Here is a 23,052-nt window from a genome sequence, read left to right as displayed (position 1 = left end):
GACCCGACTTTGGGGGCCCATATCTTGGGGCCAATTATAGCCAAATTTGGTATGCAGACACTGTGGATCTAGCACTACAACATATCCAAATTTGGGGTTCCTATCACCAAGTGACCCCGAGATAGTGGGCCCCAAAATCGGGTCGCAAAATGTCATGCACTTTTCTGCATCAAAGAATGACATTTTGCGACCTGACTTTGGGGGCCCATATCTTGGGGCCAATTATTGCCAGGAACCCCAATGTCATTTCATGCACTTTTCTGCATCAGAGATACATGGCCTCAAAGTCAACTGTGATCATCTGCGTCAATGTAATTTGGTCATTAGGGTTGGGTGTTATGGTAAGTGGTTATCCGTTAGGGTTAGGGTTATTGTTTAGGATTAAGGGTTGGATTAGGGTTGTTTAGGGTTAGTGTAAGGGATAGGGTTAGCTGTTAGGGGTAGGGTTAGTGTTAGGGGTTAAGGTTAGAATGGTTAGGGTTAGGATTCTGGATATATTAATAAGACATTAAAAATATTATACTACCATATACAGCAGCAAAGAATTAAAATATATTAATCAATACATATTTCACGATAAAAATATAAAACATGTATGTGCAGCTACGTACCTACCCGACAAGTTTTTTAATTTTAGTCGGATGTCCATTGTCACATTTGATCTGCTCTTAGAAAAAGTACGACCTGGTCTGACATTCGTGGACACCAATATGAGAAACCGTGTGTCACTAGAGGAACTGCTGTTGGTAACGATCAGGTATGTGTATATATTTATAAAATATATTTATCTATAGATGTACAGATGAATTTTTTTTCTCTGTCCTTTTTTTTTTTAAAAAATAATAATGTCTATTTATAGCAAATTAGAAAATTTTAGATATATAAAAAAATTGGATAATTTGCTATAAATAGACATTTTTTTTTTTTAAATAAAGGACAGAGAAAAAAATTAATCTGTACATCTATAGATAAATATATTTTATAAATATATACACATACCTGATCGTTACCATCAGACGATCCTCTGGTGACACACTGTTTCTCATATTGGTGTCCACGAATGTCAGACCAGGTCATATTTTTTCTAAGAGCAGATCAAATGTGACAATGGACATCCGGCTAAAATTAAAAAACTTGTCGGGGTAGGTACGCAGCTGCACATACATGTTTGTGAAATATCCAATGGACATTCGCTGTCCCATCAACGAATGGGTCCAATATCGATGAGCTCTGACTCTGGACCTCTCACGAAATTTGCGACGATGTTGCTGTCTCATCAACAGCAACATCAGGAGCATTTCCTGACATATATTCAATATGGGATCCATTTCAAAATATATACCACAGAAAGAGAGGCAAATGCAAGTGTACAACTGCTCTCTATGCTGCTGCTGCTTACTCTGATCAAAATAGCAGAAATAGTTAAAAAAACATGCTTTGAGAGCTTGGGGAGGGTCTACATGATGTTATCTTTATAAACGTAAACGCGTCTAAACGTGGCATGCAAACGCGGCAAAACTGTTTCAGCTTTTTTTGAGCAGAGTTTTCACGTGCGTCTCGTGTGCATGAGGCCTTAGGCTCATGGCCATATAGCTCTGGGATGCCCTTCTGTGAGAAATACTTCCTTCCTGGGACCTTCCATTGTGGTGTTCCAATGGCCACAAATTTTCGAAAGGCCTCCGAACCCACCAGTTTATATGGCAGTAGTTGGCGGGCTATCAGTTCTGACAAGCCAGCTGTCAACCGTTGGGCAAGAGGGTTATCCGGTGTCATAATTTTTTTTTATGCTCGAACATTAGGCCCACGGAAGCCTGCCTTTTTGCAGAAAAACGTGAGCTTGGCGTGATGGAAGGTGGAGTGGAGGACAATTGTGAGGAGAGAGGAGAAGGAGAAGTAGAAGACGAGGCTGGACGGTGAGAGCCTGGAGTGTGGCTTTGTGTGTTCCGTTGCTCCCACTCGGCTCGGTGATGGCTGCTCATGTGCCTTCTTAAGGCGGTCGTCCCTAGGTAAGTGTTGGATTTTCTGCGACTAATGCGTTGACTGCAAAGATTGCAGATGGCAACGCTATTGTCAGCAGCGGACACGTTAAAAAAAAGCCCACACTGCGGAGCCATGTGCCGGTGTCCTGGGAGCGCCAGATGTAACCGTACATGGTCGATGACTCGCTCCTGATACAGTTGCAGTCTGCTTTGTCCGTCCTGTGCAAAGTAAGTTATTCCTGCTTCTCCTCCCTATCTGCTGGTCCATATCTCCCTCTGAACTCCCCTCCTCTTCCTCTCTTGTGGGCACCCACGTGACATCACTAGACACGTCATCATCAACGTCACCTTCCCCACCGCTATAAGTCGAGATCTCGGAGTAGGCAGCAACACCGGAGACCAACCTCCTCCTTGGGCTGATCTGGGTACTGTCGTCAGACTGCTGAGTAGCGGTTGTTGCTGCCTCCTCTTCCTGATCCAATACCAAGAGTGGCTGCGCATCAGAAATGTCTTGATATGGATCGGAAAATAATTCCTGTGACTCAAGCGGAAGGTATGTGGTGGTGGTGGTGTTGTTGGTGGTAGTGTCTTTGGGGGTGCACATAGCAGAGAGTGAAGAAGAGGGTGCAGATCTAGAGGATGAGGAGGGTGCAGAAGAGTAAGGCCGAGCGAGCCACTCAACCAAGTCTGGTGCGTTCTTTAAAGTAATTGAACGCACCTTCTGCAACTTCCCACTTTGGCTCAAGCCTGTTGCTCCTGCCCTACCCCTACCACCCCTGCAGAAGGGCCTGCCTCTTCCTCTGCCTGTCATTTTTTAAATGACCCTGTGACAAAACTCTCAGTCCCTAAACCGATGAAGGACTGCTGCAGTATAGGGCAGCGGTCAGCAGTAGTGCACCTCAACCCTATGTATTGTGGACCGATACCAGTCCTTATAGAATAGCAGACTGTACCTCACTCAACTCTATGTACTGTAGCACCCTAGACAGACCAAGTTACCAGTCCTTATAAGGAGCTTTGTGGAACAAGTGGGTTGTAAATGATTAGCAGACTGCAGCAGAAGGGCAGCAGTCAAGTATAATATTCTTTCTATATTTGGAAGAAAGAATATTATACGTGTACAAGCCTATTACCATACCACTGATTCCAGTCATGAAAAGAACCTTTGTGGAACTAATAGTAACAGCTACTGATTAAACTGACCCTCACTGCCTCACACACTGCTTCCTGCCTGTCCCTATATAAAAACTGACAAAACAGAGGCTACTGGAACAATAACAGGAATAGCACTTTTGTGGACCTGATAGTAAAAGCTAATGATGATGACTAAACTGACTGTCCCTACAGCAGACACACCGTCCTGTCCCTTTCTCTAAACTGACAAAAGACACTCAGGCTGCTGCAACAATCACTAGCACAGCACTGCCTATCCTGAACTACACCTAACACCTATACCAGTTCTGAAAAGAACTTTTGTGTACCAAATAGCTAGCGATTTGGGTCACTGTAATCTCTCCCTGCTCCACACAGCAACCTCTCCCTATAGTGACAGAAGAAAGAATGTAAAATGGCCGCCGGATCGGGTGTATTTATAAGTTAGGGGGAATGTCCAAGTGTCCATGTGCTGTAATGTCTCAATTGGCTGTCCTGTACCCCATGATGGATGTGTCATCATAGGTCAAAGTTATTTTACACAGTAAAAACGCGGAAGTCCGCCGGGCGAACGGCGCCAATAGTCTGCCGAACGGGCGGACCGCGAACACCCGAAATTCGCCGCGAAACGACCGCCGGGTGAACCGTTCAGCCATCACTAATAAAGAGCAAGATAGTACCTAGTAAAATCCAAATTTTTTCATCCACTCCTGTCTCTCACATTCCTCTAATTCCATTAGTAGGAATGTATCAATGCAAGAAAAAAAATTATGTCTTACCTGCAAATTTGTTGACCATGGACAACATTTTTTTTTTACCAAAGATAAACATATACCATAAAATACATTTTATAATTGTTCTAGTGAGTATGTAGTGTACTGTCTGACCTGCCCATGTGACCTCTTTTATGTGGGCAGGACCATGCACCCCCTGCGCCAACGCTTTGGTGAACATAGGCATTTTATAGAGAAAGGCTGGGACAAGCATAGTGTCCCTCTTCATTTTATGAAGGAACACCATAAATATACCATAGGCCTCAGAGTATGAATTATAGAGGCCATGCACAAAGGTCTTCCTGCTGCAAAACATTTTAAATTCTTATGTCAGCAGGAGACCTTATGGATATATTGATTAGGTACTCTCTCGCCAGGGGGACTCAATGAAGAAATAGAAACACACTCTTTATTGTAGCCCCCCCCCCTCCTTTTTAATCTCTCTCTCTATATATATATATATATATTATTGGTGTTTTACAGCAAAAGAATACTTCTGTGGTCACTTGCTATTTACTCTATGACATAGAGTTACTTGGGGGATGAAGCCCCCTTACGTGCTTCGTAAATACCCCCTCCAAATTTTTCTATACAATCTTTCCTTCCTGTTTGCGCCACCCCCCCCCCCCCCCCACCCTTGTTTCCCCTCTGTTCATGTCTCATTTGAGCTTATCCCCAAATTATGTGTTCCATTGCCTATTAATTCCTCAGTGTTATAGTGCATTTTAATTCATACAATCTTCTCTTTTTTATTTTCTACTTTTCATTTCAATTTTTATTTTTTATTTTTTTTTCTTCATTTACACATATTATCCATATTCTGCATTAAATTGATTCTTAATTTATCCCAGTTTTTATTCATATATACTTTTTATTTCATTTTTGTGCTTTTAGAAACATGTGGGTCCGCTGACTGTTGTGGTTCCACAGCCACGGACCTCCAGCCCATATGCTTCAACTTGATTGCTCTCAGGAGGAGAGCAGCTTAAATACATGGGAGGGACAAACAGGCCAGTAGAAGGAGCTGTGAGCCCCGAGCACATAGCCTGTACTTTCCCTATTCCTTGCCTGGATGCCCGCCGTGCACTGGTGACGGAATTTCTGCTTTCACGCTCCAGAGTAGTCAGCGTGGAGCTTTCCACGCAGTGGATGCTGCAGAACAGCCTGTAAAATGGATCCAAACATCCCGACGGCTGAAGGAACGTGACCTGAGCCGGTGTTATGGCATATTTAGTCCGGCCATCATATAGTATCCGCCCCGTACTGCGCATGAGCAGTACGGGGCAGAAGAAGCTTCTTAAAATTTCTGAAGATGAATGGCGCCTGCGCCGTGAGTGGAGGTGGTAGCCCCACCATCCAAGCGGACATAGGGTTGTGAAAATTAGACAGCCCCTCGTGGGCGAGCTTTGCTCGCCACGCTTCCGGCTCAGCCTCACTGCGCTCGGCTCTTTTTTTATTCCTGCTCTATGTCCACTTGGATGGTGGGGCTATAACCTGGACTTCATCCTCGGCTATTTTTGGAATCTGTGTTGCTGTGTACTGTGCATGGCTGCCTCCTTGTTTTAAATGACACTGGCTGATGTAAATGTGCTGTTTTAGCTACCATTGCACCATCCACCTAGAAATCACATTATTCGGAGCGCCGGAACCCCCTTTTGTTTATAAACAAGATAGGAACTGTAGGTTTGTTCTTAAGTTGAATCTGTTTGTAATGTGGAACAGGTAAATTTTTAAGTGTAGCTCCAGCCCCAAAAAATTATGTTTTAAGCTTTTTGGATAACATAGGGTAGGGTTATCATCACCCCAGTAACTTTTTTTTTTGCTGTCTGTGCCCCTGTTCAGAAGATTTCACCTCACTTTGTCCCATTGACAACTGGATTTTGAAAATTTGGGGTTTTTAGGAAAAACAAGGATTAGTGATAAAACATCAGTGGAGACACCTTTTTCCCATATTAACTCTTACATTATTATTATTATTCAGGATTTATATAGAGCCAACAGTTTGAGCAGCGCTTTACAATATGAGGGCAGACAGTACACTTACAATACAAATCAATACAGGAGGGATCAGAGGGCCCTGCTCATTAGAGCTTACAGGAGAGAATTTCCCTTCCTAGGGGTAGATTTCCTCTCATTGTCTCCCTCCATTTTTAAGTAGGAGTCGTTTGTAAGTCGGATGTTTGAAAGTAGGGGACCGCCTGTATATACTATATGGCCTGCCCTATATACTCTGCAGAAATTTGGGCCGTAGGTGTTGGTGGTGCCACAACATTGTAAGCCCTCACAGTTACTCTTGGTGGGCACTGGAATGGGCCCTGCTGTGAAATATTATATCAAGAATTTTAATTACATGCCCCCGTTGAACAGGGGCAGAAAAATTGGGCCTTTGGTGGTGGTACCAGAACACTGTAAGCCCTCACAGTTACTCTTGGTGGGCACAGGAATGGGCCATGCTGCAAAATATTACAGCAAAAATTGTAATTACACACCCCTGTTAAACAGGGGCAGAAAAATTGGGTTTTAGGCCCTGGTGCTGGTTCCCACAACCAAAAATGTTCTTAGAAGCTATCAACATGAACATTGAGGAGGAATAGGATAGCCACTCAGCATCAGAATAGACAGTCTTCAAGGGATCTTACATTCATAAAAAAATAATAAAATTAATCAGTTACATCAGCATCAGGTGCCTGGTGGCTGGTGATCCAAGACAGATTCATTTTTATGAAGGTGAGCCGATCAACCAAGTCTCGGAAAGGTCTCCAAATCTGATCTTGCCCCTAGGTATTCCTGCACCATGTAAATCAGATGCTGGCGATGGTTGCTGGAACCGATCATACCTTGGGGCTGCGGACTAAAATATTGTTTGAACGCATCGGATAGACAGCCACCTTCCCCACCTCTCCTTATGTGGCTGACCGAAGCTTCAGAAACACATTGTCCAGGAGGACCAGGAAATTGTAACCTCCCAGGCTCTGGAAACGCATTACACAAACCTTTCTGCAAAGCCTCCCGAAGACGTTTCATCTTCTGCTCCCTCTGCGAAGTCTAGATATGTTCGGCAACCTCCTCCCTTTCCTTTCTGCCTCGTAGTGTATCATATATATTTTAGACACAATAATAGTTCATAATTGTTGCTTCCAGGTGCTGTCGCCTTAATGCTATCCCCTCTTGTGGTGGCCCTAATATACTGTCACCCCTTGAAAGCCTGTGATCCCTTTGGGGTTGGTTCCCCCTTGGGTGGACAGCGGTGCAACGGGGCCCAGGATTACCTTCAGGGAAAGAGTTTGGTTTTTAAGGAAAGTCTCTGGTTTAAGTGGAATAATTTGGTGGACAGGGTAAATACAATAATCTGATGCTGCCAGTATTGAAAAGTAACATAATATTAATTATATGGAATGTTCAGTTTTTTGTCCTTTTTGATATATCTACAGAAATGTGAGAAAACCCCATGAATAGACAATAAATTCCCAAGGTCGAAATGCATAGGGGGTTCATTATATCAAACGGTCATGTAATTTATATCTTAGGGATCGTAATTCAAGTACAATTCAAACATTTTGTGGAAATAATTTTTTACAATATGATGTATTGCAATCTCCTTCACCTACTTTTTCGCACTATGTACACCAGAGCTCATATTTTAAATCCTTTGTACTTCAGTGAAGTTTGAATAGTGGTTCTGGTAATAAAATCAATTAATTTTTACAATACTATCCGTCTCTTATTGCTGCTTAAATGCCCCATGGGGAATTAATTCTATTTTTCCCAAGTTCGGCAACCATACCCTTGTAACGGGGGATCAAGAAGAGTTGCCAGCCAGTACTGATCCCTCTCCTTGATACCATGAATCCGAGAGTCCTTTCGCAGGCTTTGCGGGATCAGGGAGGCCATGCAGCGTAGGTTTGCAGAGGCATTCGATCCGGAGTCGTCTGGGTCACTAAGGACTACATGATCCACAGCCACCTCCTCCCAGCCACGTACAAGTCCATGGGTTTCTGGGGACTGAAAACAATCCCTTGAAGACTGCTGCTGAGTGCCAGGCTCCACCTCCATGCTGACACAATCCTCCTCCTCTTCCTGTGTGATAGGCAGGCCTGCAGGAATACCATCTGGATAAAGGGGGCTTTGAGAAGTAAGAAGTCCTCTTCCTCCCTCTGTTCTGCCTCAAGTGCCCTGTCCATTATTCCACACAGTGTGTGCTCCAACAGGAAGACAAGAGGGATAGTATCACTGATGCATGCACTGTCACTGCTCACCATCCTTGTGGCCTCCTCAAATGGTGACAGACAGTGCATGCATACTTGATCATTAGCCAGTGGCATGGCAAAAAAATAAAAGCCAAGCTCCCCTGACCCCGTCCTAGTGCCATACTCACACAGGTAGTCATTGATGTCCCTCTGCTGCATGTGCAGCAGCTGCAGCATTGCCACCATTGAGTTCCACCTAGTGGGCATGTCACAGGTGAGGCGGGTCTTGGCAGGGTGCATTCCTTTTGAAGGTCAACCAGCTGAGCATTATATGACTGGCAAAAATGCCCACAGACTTTCCTGGCCTGCCTCAGGATATCCTGTAAGCCCAGGTACCTGCACAAGAATCATTGCACCACCAAATTAAGGATGTGAGCCATACAGGGAACATGAGTCAAGTGTCCCTGTCGGAGGGCGGAGAGGAGGTTGGTGCCATTGTTGCAAACCACAATTCCTAGCTGAAGCTGGCATGGCATCAACCACCTCTGAACCTGCCCCTGCAGAGCTGCCAGAATCAGCGTGGCTCCTATCCCCTAAGAAGACCAACTCAAGAACCGCATGGCATCTTTTTTGCCTGAGTGCTTGCGTAGCCCCTAGAATGCCTATGGAGCACTGCTGTTTCAGAGGACAAATCTGCACAGGAAGAGGTCATAGAGGAAGAAGAAGAGGAGAGGGTGGAGGAGAGTGGTGTGGCAGAATCACCACTACCAGCATTTTGGAGGCATGGTGGCAAAACAAGCTCCAACAATACTGCACCCCATCCTACATCATTCCCAGCTGCCAGAAGGGTTACCCAGTGCACCGTGAATGAAAAGTAATGTCCCTGTCCATGCCTGCTGGACCATGAGTCAGGTAATATGCACCTTACCGATGACTGCCCTGTCTAACGAGGCCAAGACATTTGGAGTGCTAGCAATTTAGCCAAATTAACATTCAGCTGCTGAGCCTGTGGATGGCTGGGACTGAATTTCTTTCGACATCTTAGCAACTGGGGTAGGGAAAATTTGCCTGCTACAATCGGATTTAGGTATATCGCTAGAAGATTGCCCACAAGTGCTTGGGACACCTAATGCTAAACCCATCATTCCTCTCAGTGCAGGTCTCTGAGAAAACTGAAGGTATGGTGGGGTTGGAGATCCCATATGATGAGGAGCTAGGAGAGGTCCGCTTTATTCTTTGATGTGGATCTTTTAAGTATTGTTGCCAACAGACTGCATGGGAGCTTGACATATGTCTGGTCAAGCATGTGGTGCCCAAGCAGCTGCTGTTTTGGCACACTTGATACAAAGCTTGATACACTTCAGACATATGTTGCAAACAGCAGCAGTGCGATCTGCTGCACACATCTCAAAAATGGCCCATGCCAAAGAACTTTTGAAAAAACTGTGGAGTCAGCAGTACCCTGCACATGCGGAGGTCTGCGGTGTGATGCAGTCATTGGCTGTCCTTAAGCCGACCCCTGGAGGGCATTCTGCCTCGTTGAAGATGTACCTCCTCCTCCTCATCTCTTCTATCTGGCACCCACGTAGAGTCAGTGATCTCATCATCCCCTCCCTCCTCGCCACTGGAGCAAACCTGGCAGTATGCTGCAGCTAGGGGAACATGACTGCCAGTTTCTTGTCCTTCTTGGGCACCCCCTCTCTCTGGGCTCACGTTACTGCCTTCATTCTCAACCTGGGTACCATCATCGGAGCCTTCAAAATGCTGTGCATCCTCTTGCAGCATGTACCCAACACTGTGGTTGAACAGTTCAGGGGGCTCTTTAGGACATATTGGTGGGGCTAGGGAAGGAATGACTGATGCCATTGAGCCGATGGAATTGGCCGCTTTGGCAGCTGCATTGGCAGCCAAACTTCTCTTAGCCTGGGTGACACCGGATGAGGAGGATGATAACAGCTTTGTCAACCACTCTACCAACTCTTCTGCATATTGTGGCTCAACATGGCCAGCTGCTGAGAGAAAAAAAAAAAAAAAGGGACAAGCATGCCCCACGGCCACATGCTGAGGATGCACCGTACCCATGACCAGCACTGTTGGCTGTAGACACAGAGCCTGCTTGCCATCTTTTTAGTGGCCTCTGAGTGTCTGGCTTTACTTGGTGGCTGTCCAAACATGCTGTAAAATTGGATTAGCAAAACACCGCCTGAAGTTTACTAGAAAAATTACACCAGGACTGGCCTGCAGTCATGTATAGGCTTGGCTAGACTAGAATGCAGTGGCTATATATGTAGGAAACAGTATATATATTTTATGCACTGCAGATCACTGAATCACTTGCCTGCAAGTGTATTTGGAAATGTACTCTACAGCAATGGCCTACAGTCATATACTGAATAACCTGCCTTCCTGAAAATGTACACCAGGAATGTCCTGAAGTGGGATCTAGCTACACAGGAGATATAGATTTATATATATATATATATATATATATATATATATATATATATATATATATATTTATATTTATATTTATTATATACACACACACACACACACACACACGCACACGCACACGCACACACACGCACCTACCTATATATATATATATATACACATACATATACATACATACACACACATACATATAAAATATACACACAAAATACACTGCAGCTAACTGAATCAACTGCCTATCTGAAGTAGATTAGAAACAGTACAGCAGGAACGGTCTGCAGTGAGATCTAGCTAACTGAATAAACTACCTGCTCAAAGTAAATTAAATGACACTCTCTCTCTCTCTCTCTCTATTTGTCGGCCAGCAACACACTACACAAGGCCGACTTGTAGGCAGCCTTACATAGTGTGGGGGGTGGCCTTAACCCCCTGAGCCATAATTGGCCAAAGGCATCCTGCCTTTGGCCGATTATGGCTCTTTTTGCTTACGGCGCTGTCAGGGGCGTAACTAGAAATCACAGGGCCCCATAGCAAAATGTTGTATGGGCCCCCCCCACCCAGGGGCGGATCCAGATTCTAGTCTCGGGAGGGGCACTGATAGAAAATACTTTTATGGGGGGCAATTTATTGGGGCAATGGCTGATGTTGGCGCTTCAATTATCACGGCACCGTTTGTGTTATGGTGTCAGGATGATTGAAACACATTATTTCTATTACATTGTTATAGAAAATTAAATAGTTCAACTCACCATAATGCAGAATCAGTGGGAGCCTCGAGTGTGTCACCTGCCACCAGATGCAGATTGTCACTTGTCACAAGTTGCGGATTGTCCACCTGCCACACATTGCGGATTGTCCACTTGTCACGTCACCTGCCACCCATTGTGGATTGTCCACTTGCCACGTGACCTGCCACACATTGCAAATCGTCCACTTGCCACGTCACCTGCCACACATTGCGGATTGTCCACTTGCCACGTGACCTGCCACCCATTGTGGATTGTCCACTTGCCACATCACCTGCCACTCATTTCAGATTGTCCACTTGCCACAAGTTGCAGATTGTCACTTGCCACACATTACAAATTGTCCACTTGCCATATCACCTGCCACTCATTGTGGATTGTCCACTTGCCACGTCACCTGCCATACATTGTGGATTGTCCATTTGCCACGTCACCTGCCACCCATTGCGGATTGTCCATTTGCCACATCACCTGCCACCCATTGCGGATTGTCCATTTGCCACGTCACCTGCCACCCATTGCGGTTTGTCCATTTGCCACGTTACCCGCCACCCACTGCGGATTGTCCATTTGCCACGTCACCTGCCACCCATTGCGGTTTGTCCACTTGCCACGTGACCTGCCACACATTGCGGATTGTTCACTTGCCACGTCAGCTGCCACACATTGCAGATTGTCCATTTGCCACGTCACCGGCCACAAGTTTCAGATTGTCCCCTTGCCACGTCACCTGCTACACATTGCAGATTGTCCACTTGCCACGTCACCTGCCACACATTGCGGATTGTCCACTTGCCATGTCACCTGCCACACATTGCGGATTTTCCACTTGCCACCCATTGCGGATTGTCCATTTGCCATGTCACCTGTCACACATTGCGGATTGTCACTTTCCTTCTAAGGTCACTCTGTTTGCCAGTCTGAGTCAGGCAGCAGAGAGATGATGTAATATCTCTGCTGCCTGCACAGTGAGTGAGAGCGGAGCTGGCAGTTTGCAGGGCAGGCGCCGGGCGGTGAGAGACGATGTCATCTCTCTGCCCCGCCACCCGCTGATTGGCCACCCACTAAGCCTCCCCGCAGCTTCCCCAACAACCCCCCGCCGCCGAGTCACCTGGCTGTGTCCGCTCGTACAGTCAGTGTGACTGTACGAGCGCCGAGCGGACAGGGAGCTCGGCGGCTCACCTGCCGCCCGCTCACCGGGCCCTCCTCAGCTGCGGGCCCCATAGCAACCGCACGGGTCGATATGGTGGTAGTTCCGCCACTGGGCGCTGTGATTAGCCAAAGCATGCGGGTCATAGTGCATGCTTGGCCAATCATCAGCCAGCAATGCACTGTGATGACGCAGTACATTATGGGGCGTGACGTGCTGCTCGAATTTGTCACGAATGCCCCATAATGTTGGATCTTCGAATGATCGAACAGCTGATGTTTGAGTCAAGCTCATGTTCCATTCGAACTCAAAGCGCATCCCTAGTACCAAAACATCCATAGAAAAGACTGATACAATTTATTCACATTTTGATAATAGGAACAGTGATGTTTGTTGTTGTCGTTGGTATCGTTAAAACTATTTTTATAGTAGATATATGCTGATATACACAGTATCGTTACCTTCACATGTTGGTGGTGGTGCATTCCATTCTCCTTCAGATGTACAGAAAATCTCAGAGGCACCATTTAGTTTCTGGTTAGCATTTTTACATTCAAATCGTATTACTTGGCCGACGGAATACTCTTCTTCATATGAAGTAGTTAAAAGATTTACATTGCTTCCAACTTGAACTGGTGGACAAAATCTAACTGAAAAGACAAAGAAAAACTGATTTGATTATTTATGACACTTATGCAAATTTTTTAATTTTTCTATACCAAAAAGTATAGTAGCAGTGGTCTTCTTACATACTGTATAGGCATGAAATTCGCTGAATAAAATGGGAGCTTCAGAAATTATAAAAAGATACATGTTTAAAGAGATTTTCACTTCCAGTAAAAGAATAAAGCCTGTGGCTTTTATGGGGGTTAGGAATTGTAAATAAACCTCTGTGTCTAGCAACAAATTTGTAAACCAGAGAATTACTACATATTATTGTCATTAATATTAATTGTCATTAATAAAAACAACCATGGATAAAATGCTTCTCACAAGATAAAAAACAAAAAACCAGTGTGCATTGGATCCTGTTTTGCCAGCTGTTAACATGTTATGATAATGCTAAAGTAAACCTGTCATAAGGGAAACATGGAGATCACAATTTCTTCTGCAAATGCTAGGCAGACATGTTGACAATCTGCTTTCATTACTCTGAAAGTGGAACAAATATACAGCTATAGCCACCCGCAGTGATTACATGAAAAAAAAAAAAAAACTTCAGTACAATCTGCCTGCTCATAGATGGATCGAAATTCAGCTGAACAGTTTGAATTTTGGTCAACCTGTGGCCAGCCTAAGGCAGCACTGTTTTGGGGAGGAAGTAGACACAACTGTGTGAAATAACCAGGAGGCCGAGAGACAATTATGTTCAGAACAGGGCAGGACTGGCCTACCGTGATACCGGGACATTTCCCGGTAGGCTGCCTGCCCTGGGGCCGCTTTGTGCTATGCTGTGGCAGCAGCACTCCCCTCTCTCCTCCTCCTCCCCACTTATCACGCATAGCGGGAGACCACTGTGTCAGAGGGCCGAGTGTGAAATGTTCGGCCACGCTGTGATAAAAGTCCAGACCTCCTCCTAGACCAGTTTGTGTGATGCAGTGTTCTGTCTATCAAACAAGCTGGTCTAGGAGGAGGGCCGGACTTTTATCACAGTGCAGCCAAACATTTCACACTTGGCTCCATCACACAGCGGGAGATGCATAATCCACACATTGACTGTCACGGTGAGATGACAATGAGGGCACAGTAAGGCGACAATGAGGCAGAAATGAGGGCATAGTAAGGCGACAAATGAGGGCACAATGACCGTGAGGTAACAATGAGGGCACAGTAAGGCTGCAATGATGCAATGAGGGCACAGTAAAGCTGCATTTGATGGGCACTGCTGAGGCTGCTTTTGATGGGCACTGCTGAGGCTGCATTGATCTCTTGTATCATGTCCGCAGTCTCTATCTCCTGTACCATGCCTGCAGCCTCTGACATCCCCTGTACTATGCCCGCAGCCACTTACCATCTCTTGTATAATGTCTGCAACCTCTGACCATCTCTTGTCTTATATCATGTCTGCAGTCTCCAAAGGGGGGAGTCTGAAGAGGAGTCAAGAATGGGAGCCCTGCCAGGATGGGGATCACGGGAGAAGTCAGACATGTGTGGACTGTGGAGAGGAGACTATAGGAAAACCAGAGCCACCAAGCTGGAGCTGGCTGACTGAGCCCTGCAAGGTGCACCTGAGAGGAGGTCAGTGACAGCATCGCCAGGTCTGAGGGAGGGGGGGGGGTCACTGCTTTAAGGGGGGAGTGAATAAAATAATGTATGTGGGCACTGATATAAAGGTTTCCCATCCGCCCCTTACCTTAGTGCAGTGTTTCTCAAATCCAGTCCTCAGGCCCCCCCCCCCAACAGGTCATGTTTTCAGGATTTCCCTCAGATGAAATGGCTGTGGTAATTGCTAAGGCAGTGAAACTGATCAAATCACCTGTGCAAAATAATGGAAAACCTGAAAACATGACCTGTTGGGGGGGCCTGAGGACTGGATTTGAGAAACACTGCCTTAGTGTATTCTTTCTGCGGAAGGTGGTCTCTGGTCACCAGTCACCCCCCCCCCCCCCCCACACATTCCTAGAGTCCCAGGTGTCCCCCTTGATTATTGCTCTACTTTTAACTGATATTCGAGAGATAGAGATATATATATATCCCTAGCCTTATGTGCTTTCAGGTCTCTCTTATCTATATATAATACGCTCTTCAAATGTGCTTTAAAATTCATGGTTTTCCCTTTTATGAATAAGAAAATAATGACGTTATGCTTTTGAGCTGGTATAATGATGCTATGGGGCTGGTATGAAATTTCCAGGGCTGGTTTTTATTCCCAGTTTGGCCCTGGTTTAGAACACTGCACTACTAAAACATACTCTGCTGAGTGGACTGAATCCTTGAAAAACTTTCAAATTTGATGATTAATATCACTATATATAGAGGTGGTATGCTGTGTGTGGTGCTTACAAATCCAGTGCTCAAGGTCCTTGAATCTAGCAGGCTTGATATATTGCTAATATAATAAATACAAGAAAATGGATGCCATACAAGCATTAAATATTCATTGACATTTATTTCACCCAATGGTGAGACAATCAAAATACACAGAAAAACAAGGGTATCCCCACCCTCTCTCGAGTTTAGACGGTAAGCAGGAGTAATTGGACACAACATTTATCTTGTCAGAGGAAATACATCAGTAGTAACTTGTCTCAGCAGCCACAAATACCAAAGATTTTAAATGTATCACAGGGTGCTAAAAATATCTACAAATAAATGTAATGTAAAAACAATTACATAATAGGTGAGGTTGAAAAAAGACACAAGTCCAACCTATGTGTGTGATTATATGTCAGTATTACTTTGTACTGTATAACCTTGTATCCTTGTATGTTGCAGTCATTCAGGTTTGATGTGTACAAATTATATAAAGATACAATTGACAGCTGACCTGTTGATACGCTATAAAAAAAAACAAAAAAACAAAGAAATAGAACTTTCACGTATGTAACAATTGGTGCCGAAACATTGGGAGAGCATTCCATAATGCATGTTTCTCTTGTGACATCTAGTGGTGTATTTTAAACAAGCAACCTTCAATTACTATTGCATTTACAGTGTCATGATTGCAACTGAAAACAAAATACATTTACTGTACTTTTCAAGGCTTGGATCATATACTGTAGGTGATTTCAGTCACAAGATGGTATTTTAATAATGTGCAACAGTTTGCACTGTTTTTATATCAAACACAGGGTCATACACATTTGTGGACCAGAGCCTAGACAATATACAGTAGTAGAATGAAAGCACTAGAGGTAGACATACAAACCTGATGCTCATGTGCCTTAAGTCCTTTATACATTTCTATGATTGGTGCAGGACTTGGGCATGAAGTGGAAGAGCCATTTGATTCAGCCAATGCCATTAGTAATGTTCTATAAAATAGTAACAATATAGCAGCAGTGTGTGGGGACAGCATCCTGAGATACCTCCCTGTCTTATTAGAGTTGGGTCATAAATGTATCCCCATTCAGACGCAAGTGCTCAAACTAAACAAGATCATCAACAACTTTATCTCATCACCAAAAATAGGATTTTTGTACATGCAGTAAAATCCTCTCTTGGTGGTTTTAAACCCATTTTATAACTTTATGCTACAGGTAAGCCTATATTAAGGCTTACCTGTAGCTACCCTGGATATGTGCTAAACCTGTGCTATTTAGTGCTATGCATTATGGGGACCTATCTAATTTGTCCAATCAATTTGCATCTAATCAGGCAAGCCCTTGTACTATATAGTTCTTGGTAGATCTAAAATACATTGTACAATCAGGTTTTAATGTGTGTGGTGGTCTTTAGGCAACTGGGGTGTCCAAAAAGCAGACCAATAGAAGTGTGAACAACATAGCAACACTGGCTAATGGGCCAAACAGAAAAAAAAAACTATTGGCAACTTCCGAAGTTACCTGAACCACTTTGGGGGCGATTAATAAAATGTGTCTGAGGCAAGTTCTTTCTCAAGTGGTACTATTTAGACATGTGCGGTTCGTTTCGTGTCAAAATAATAGTCGGACAAATTTTTCATTTCAAATATATCTGAATACCCGAATTACAATATAAATGAATTTTACAGAATGCTCTGAATAACGAAACAAAATTTTGGCCAAACTTCAGAAATTCAAACTGAAATTTAAATCGAATTTTACATCAAACTCCAGTCGAAATTACTACACATAACTACACACATAGTAACTACACATATTGCTGAAATTAAAGACTGTGTGTTATTAGAGTACCGTTTTGAAAAATAATGCTGTTTTAGTTAAGCCAAAACATGATTTAAAGAGTCATTGTAATCATTTGATGAAGTTTTCTTCTTTTGGTTTGTTCACTTCTCCACATTCGAATTAAAAAAAATAAAAAAAAAATAAAAAAAATCTAATGCCGCATAAACACAACCGGACTTTCCGGCAGACTAGGTCTGACGGTCTTCCCGAAGAACTTTCGGCGAAGTTACGACGGACCTTCCACACGAACGGACTAATTCCATTAGTTTCGAACGTGATGATGTAAACGGGACTAAACAAGGAAGTTCAATAGCCAGTAGCCAATAGCTTCCCTTGCGTCGTATTTGGTCCATCAGATCAGCACACAGACAATTCGGAACAGAGTCTGTCGGATAGATTTGAAACATTCTATTTCTAGGTCCGTCTGATTTTTTTATTCCAAAAATGATCGGATTAGCCCACACACGATCGGATTGTCTGACGGACTAATCCCTTCAGACCTAGTCTGCTGGAAAGTCCGGTTGTGTACGCGTCAAAGCTTTTCGATTTGGCTGATTCAAAATGTATTGATTCGATCGTTTCGAAACGAAAAAAAAATAAAATGGTAAATATGAAGAAAATTCTAAACATTCTGAATACGAATTGAACGAATCAACCGAATTCAAAAATAAATAACTAGATTAACGACTTGTAATGAAATGGAACAAATGTTATCGTCATGCACATGTCTAGTACAATTGCCTGTGGCAATCATTCAGCTTCATTTTTCCACACAGCTTTGAAAATGAACATTTTAAAGATGTTTGATTGCATTCAAGTTGAGAAAAGGTGAAACAAGGTTTGTCTCAAATAGGGATGAGCCGAACACCCCCCGGTTCGGTTCACACGCACCATAAATTCGGAACCCCATTACAATCTATGGCACTCGAACGTCCGAAATCAAAAGTGCTAATATTAATGGCTAATATGCAAGATATTGTCCTAAAAAGGGTTTGGGGACCCGGCTCCCGCCCCAGGGGACATGGATCAATGCCAAATTTTTTTTTTTAAATGGCTGTTTTTTCGGGAGCACTGATTTTAATGACGATTAAAGTGAAAAAAAAAAGTGAAATATTCCTTTAAATATCATGCCTGGGGGGTGTGAAGTGGAGTGCGTGTGTGCCTGTGAAGTGGAGTGCGTTTCCCACGTTTAGAACAGTCCCTGCACAAAATGAAATTTAACGGAAAAAAATTCATTTAAAACTGCTTGCAGTTTTAATGTCATGTCTGGTTCTGGCAATACAGATGAAAATCATTGAGAAAAATGGCATGGGTAGCCCCCCCCCCCCCCCCTGCCCATTACTAGCCCATTTGGGTCTTCTACGGATATTAAGGGGAACCCTGTACCCAAATAAAAAAAAAGTAAAGGCGTGGGGGTCCCCAGGCCCTATATACTCAGAACAGCAGTATACAGTGGCAAACAAGACTGGGACTGTGTAGGTTTGTTGTGTTAAGTAGAATCTGTTTGTAATTTTGAACTGGTACATTGTAGCTCCAGTCCAAAAAATCTATTTTTAAGCTTTTTTGAAAACCTAGGGAAGGGTTATCACCCCATAATTTTTTTTGCCGTCCGTCTTTTTTCATCTCCCTTCCTGTTGTCTCCTTCCATTTGCAAGTAGGAGACGTTTGTAAGTTGATGTTTGAAAGTAGGGGCCTGCCCTATTTGCTCTGCAGAAATGTGGGCCTAAGGTGTTGGTGTTGCCACAACACTGTAAGCCCTCAAAGTGACTCTTGGTGGGCGCTGGAGCGCCCTGCTGTGAACCATTATATCAAGAATTGTAATTACTTGCCATTGTTGAACAGTGGCAGAAAGATTGGGCCTTTGGTGCTGGTGCCACAACACTATAAGTCCTCACAGTTACTCTTGGTGGGCGCAGGAACGGGCCCTGCTGTGAAATATCAAGAATTGTAATTACATGCCCCTGTTAAACAGGGGCTGAAAAATTGGGCCTTAGCCACTAGTGGCGTCACCCAGAACCAAAAATGTTCTTCCAAGCTATCAGCAGGATCATTGAGGAGGAAGAGGATAGTCAGTCAACATAACAGGACAGTCACTCAGCATCAGCATAGGCAGTCTTGAAGGGATGTGACATTTCAAAAAACATTATTCGGTTACATCAGCTTCAGGTGCTTGGTAGCTGGTGGTGATCCAAGACTGATCCATCTTTATGAAGGTCAGTCGATCAACCGAGTCGGCGCACCCTGTGATCGGTTACAAAGTCTCCAGCAGCACTGACGGTGCGTTCCGAAAGAACGCTGGATGCAGGACAGGCCAGTAGCTCAATTGCATACTGTGCAAGCTCTGACCAGTGATCCATCCTCAAGACCCAGTAAGCCAGAGGATTTTCAGTGGGAAAGGTGTCCAAGTCTGACCTTGCCCCTAGGTATTCCTGCACCATGTAAATCAGACGCTGGCGATGGTTGCTGGAACCAATCATACCTTGGGGCTGCAAACTAAAAAAATTGTCTGAACGCATCGGTCAGACGGCCACCTTCTCCACCGCTCCTTCTGTGACTAACCCAGTGTTTCTCAAATCTAGTCCTCAGGCCCCCCCCCCCCCCAACAGGTCATGTTTTCAGGATTTCCCTCAGATGAAACGGCTGTGGTAATTGCTAAGGCAGTGAAACTGATCAAATCACCTGTGAAAAATAATGGAAAACCTGAAAACATGACCTGTTGGGGGGGCCTGAGGACTGGATTTGAGAAACACTGGACTAACCGAAGCCTCAGCAACACGTTGTCCAGGACCAGGAGTTTGTAACCTCCCAATCTCTGGGAATGCGTTGCACAGACCTTTCTGCAAGGCCTCCCAGAGACGTCTCATCCTTTGCGATGGCAAGATAAGGTCTGCAACCTTACCCTTGTACCATGGATCAAGGACAGTGGCCAGCCAGTAATGATCCCTCTCCTTGATCCGAAGAATACGAGGATCCTTCCGCAGGCTTTGCAGGATCAGGGAGGCCATGCAGCGTAGGTTAGCTGAGACATTCGGTCCGGATTCCTCTGGGTCACCAAGGACAACATGATCCGCAGCCACCTCCTCCCAGCCACGTACAAGACCACGGGTTTCTTGGCACTGTAAATCATCCCTAAAAGACTGCTGCTGCTGATGCTGAGTGCCAGGCTCCACCCCCATGCTGACAGAATCCTCCTCCTCCTCCTGTGTTATGGGTGGGACAACAGGAACACTGTCTGGATAGAGGAGGCCTTGAGAGGCAAGGAAGTCCTCCTCTTCCTGCGTATGCTCCAACAGGTGGACAAGAGGTACAGTGTCACTGAGGAATGCACTATCACTGCTCACCATCCTCGTGGCCTCCTCAAATGGTGACAGGAGAGTTCATGCATCCCTGAACATGCCTCATTGGCATTGTGAAATAAAAACCAAGCTCCCCTGTCCTGGTGCCATAGTCGCACAGGTACTCATTGATGGCCCTCTGCTGTGTGTTCAGCCATTGCAGCATGGCCAACGTTGAGGTCCACCTGCTGGGCATGTCACATATAAGGCGGTTTTTGGGCAGGTTCAACTCCTTTTGGAGCTCAGCCAGCCGAGCACTGGCATTATATGATCGGTGGAAATGCACACAGACTTTCCTGGCCTGCCTCAGGACATCCTGTAAGCCTGGGTACCTGCACAAGAACTGCTGCACCACCAGGTTAAGGACGTGAGCCACACAGGGCACATGGGTTAGTTGTCCATGTAGGGGGGCAGAGAGGAGGTTGGTGGCATTATCGCAAACCACTATTCCTGGCTTAAGCTGGCGTGGCGTCAACCACCTCTCGGCCTGCCCCTGCAGAGCTGACAAAATATCTGCCCCAGTGTAGCTCCTGTCCCTCAAACAAACAAGAACAAGCACGGCATGGCATCTTTTTGCATGCGTACTTGCGTAGCCCCTTGAATGCCTACGGAGCACTGCTGGTTTCGAGGACAAAGCACTGGAAGAGGACATGGAGGAAGAAGAAGAGGAGGGGGTGGAGGAGAGAGGTGTGTCACAACCAGTAGTAACATTTTGGAGGCGTGGGGGCAGAACAACCTCCAACACTACTGCACCTTGTCCTGCTTCCTTCCCAGTTGCCAGAAGAGTGACCCAATGGGCCATGAAAGATACGCAACGTCCCTGTCCATACCTGCTGAACCATGACTCAGCTGTAATATGCACCTTACCGCTGACCGTCCTGTCCAGCGAGGCATGGACATTGCCTTCCACATGCCGGTAGAGAGCCGGAATCGCCTTCCGTGAGAAAAAGTGGCGTTTGGGAACCTGTCACTGAGGAACCGCACATTGCAAAAACTCACGGAAGGGGGGTCGAGTCTACCAACTGAAAAAAGCAGTTGAAGTTCTAGCAATTTAGCCAAGCTAGCATTCGACCGCTGGGCATGTGGATGGCTGGGCGTGAACTTTTTCGACGGTCCAGCAGCTGTACATCGGTGTACTGCTAGCAGAGTGCCCGCAAGTACTTGGCTGTGACACACCTAATTCTATACCTTCATTCCTCTCTGTGCAGGTTTCAGAGAGGACTGAAGGTCTAATGGGGTTGGAGATGCCAGCTGATGAGGAGCAAGGAGAGGTCCGCTTTGTTCTTTGGTGTGGGTCTTTAAGGTACGCTTGCCAATGAGCTGCATGGCAGGTCAACATATGTCTGGTCAAAACAAGAAAGAGGCACCTCTGAGTGTAGACTGTATAACAGTTTCTTTAATGTTAAGCAATAGTAATAAAACTCACATTTTAGTGGTTAAAAGCAGGCAATGTATTGGTCCCATGCAATGGAAAGCGGGGAGGGTGGTTGAATAAGGCATCAGCATAATCATTGCCTTATGGCAGGGATATGCAATTAGCGGACCTCCAGCTGTTGCAGAACTACAAGTCCCATGAGGCATAGCGAGACTCTGATAGCCACAATCATGAAACCCAGAGCCAGAGGCATGATGGGACTTGCAGTTTTGCAACAGCTGGAGGTCCGCTAATTGCATATCCCTGCCTTATGATGTTGAGTCCTGGTAAGTCTGTCCTCAGCTCATCACGGCAGTGCTGATGTTTTAATCCGGCCAGTAGCAATGGAGGGGCATCCGCATGAGACTTGGAACGCAAATAAGGCTTCAGGCGAGGGGAAATTACGTCACCGAATGTGCGACGCGTTTCCTGAGCTGGCAAAGCCACGGATGGTGTGACAGCTGCACTCCATTGGCACACCAGCCGTCACACCATCCACGGCTTTACCAGCTCAGGAAATGCATCGCACGTTCGGTGAAGTAATTTCCCCTGGCCTGAAGCCTTGTTTGCGTTCCAAATCTCGTGCAGACGCCCCTCCATTGATGCTGGCCGGATTAAAACATCAGCACTGCCGTGATTAGCTGAGGACAGACTTACCAGGACTCAACATCATAAGGGAATGATTGAACTGATGCTTTCTCCCCCCACCCCGTTGCATGGGACCAATACATCACCTGCTTTTAATCACTGAAATTAAAGAACATAGCATTAAAGAAACTGCTATACCGTCTGTATCCAGAGGTGACTTTTTCTTGTTTTCTCCAGTACTACCGGGAACTTGTTTTCTGTTTCCATCGGATGGCTGCTGTGCTTGTGGACTATGTTTAAAAATAAAATAAAATAAAAAAACCCTCCTGTCCCCCCACCCCTTTTGCTTTCAATACCCATACTATGTTTATTGCCTTTTTATGTGCATATGGAACAGACATGGGCGCCGTCAATAAATTTGTTCCGTTCTGTTGCGGTTCATATTAAA

General features: G+C 45.1%; 1 protein-coding gene across 2 annotated transcripts in view; it reads right to left on the bottom strand.

The window, feature by feature from the left end:
* The window catches only part of LOC143928074 (complement factor H-like), a 1,075,600-nt gene that overhangs the window by 937,379 nt on the left and 115,169 nt on the right, over positions 1–23,052 (bottom strand). For both annotated transcript variants that reach the window (XM_077452686.1, XM_077452684.1), the window contains exon 5: positions 12,903–13,091. In XM_077452686.1, the coding sequence (XP_077308812.1) occupies positions 12,903–13,091 (189 nt within the window). The remainder of the gene's footprint in view (positions 1–12,902; positions 13,092–23,052) is intronic.

Source organism: Lithobates pipiens, unplaced genomic scaffold, assembly GCF_037356315.1.
Source record: "Lithobates pipiens isolate NorthernLeopardFrog02 unplaced genomic scaffold, aLitPip1_a1.2 Scaffold_23, whole genome shotgun sequence".
Classification (NCBI taxonomy): domain Eukaryota; kingdom Metazoa; phylum Chordata; class Amphibia; order Anura; family Ranidae; genus Lithobates; species Lithobates pipiens.
Note: the sequence above shows the minus strand (reverse complement) of the source record. Positions and strands in the feature narration are given on the sequence as shown.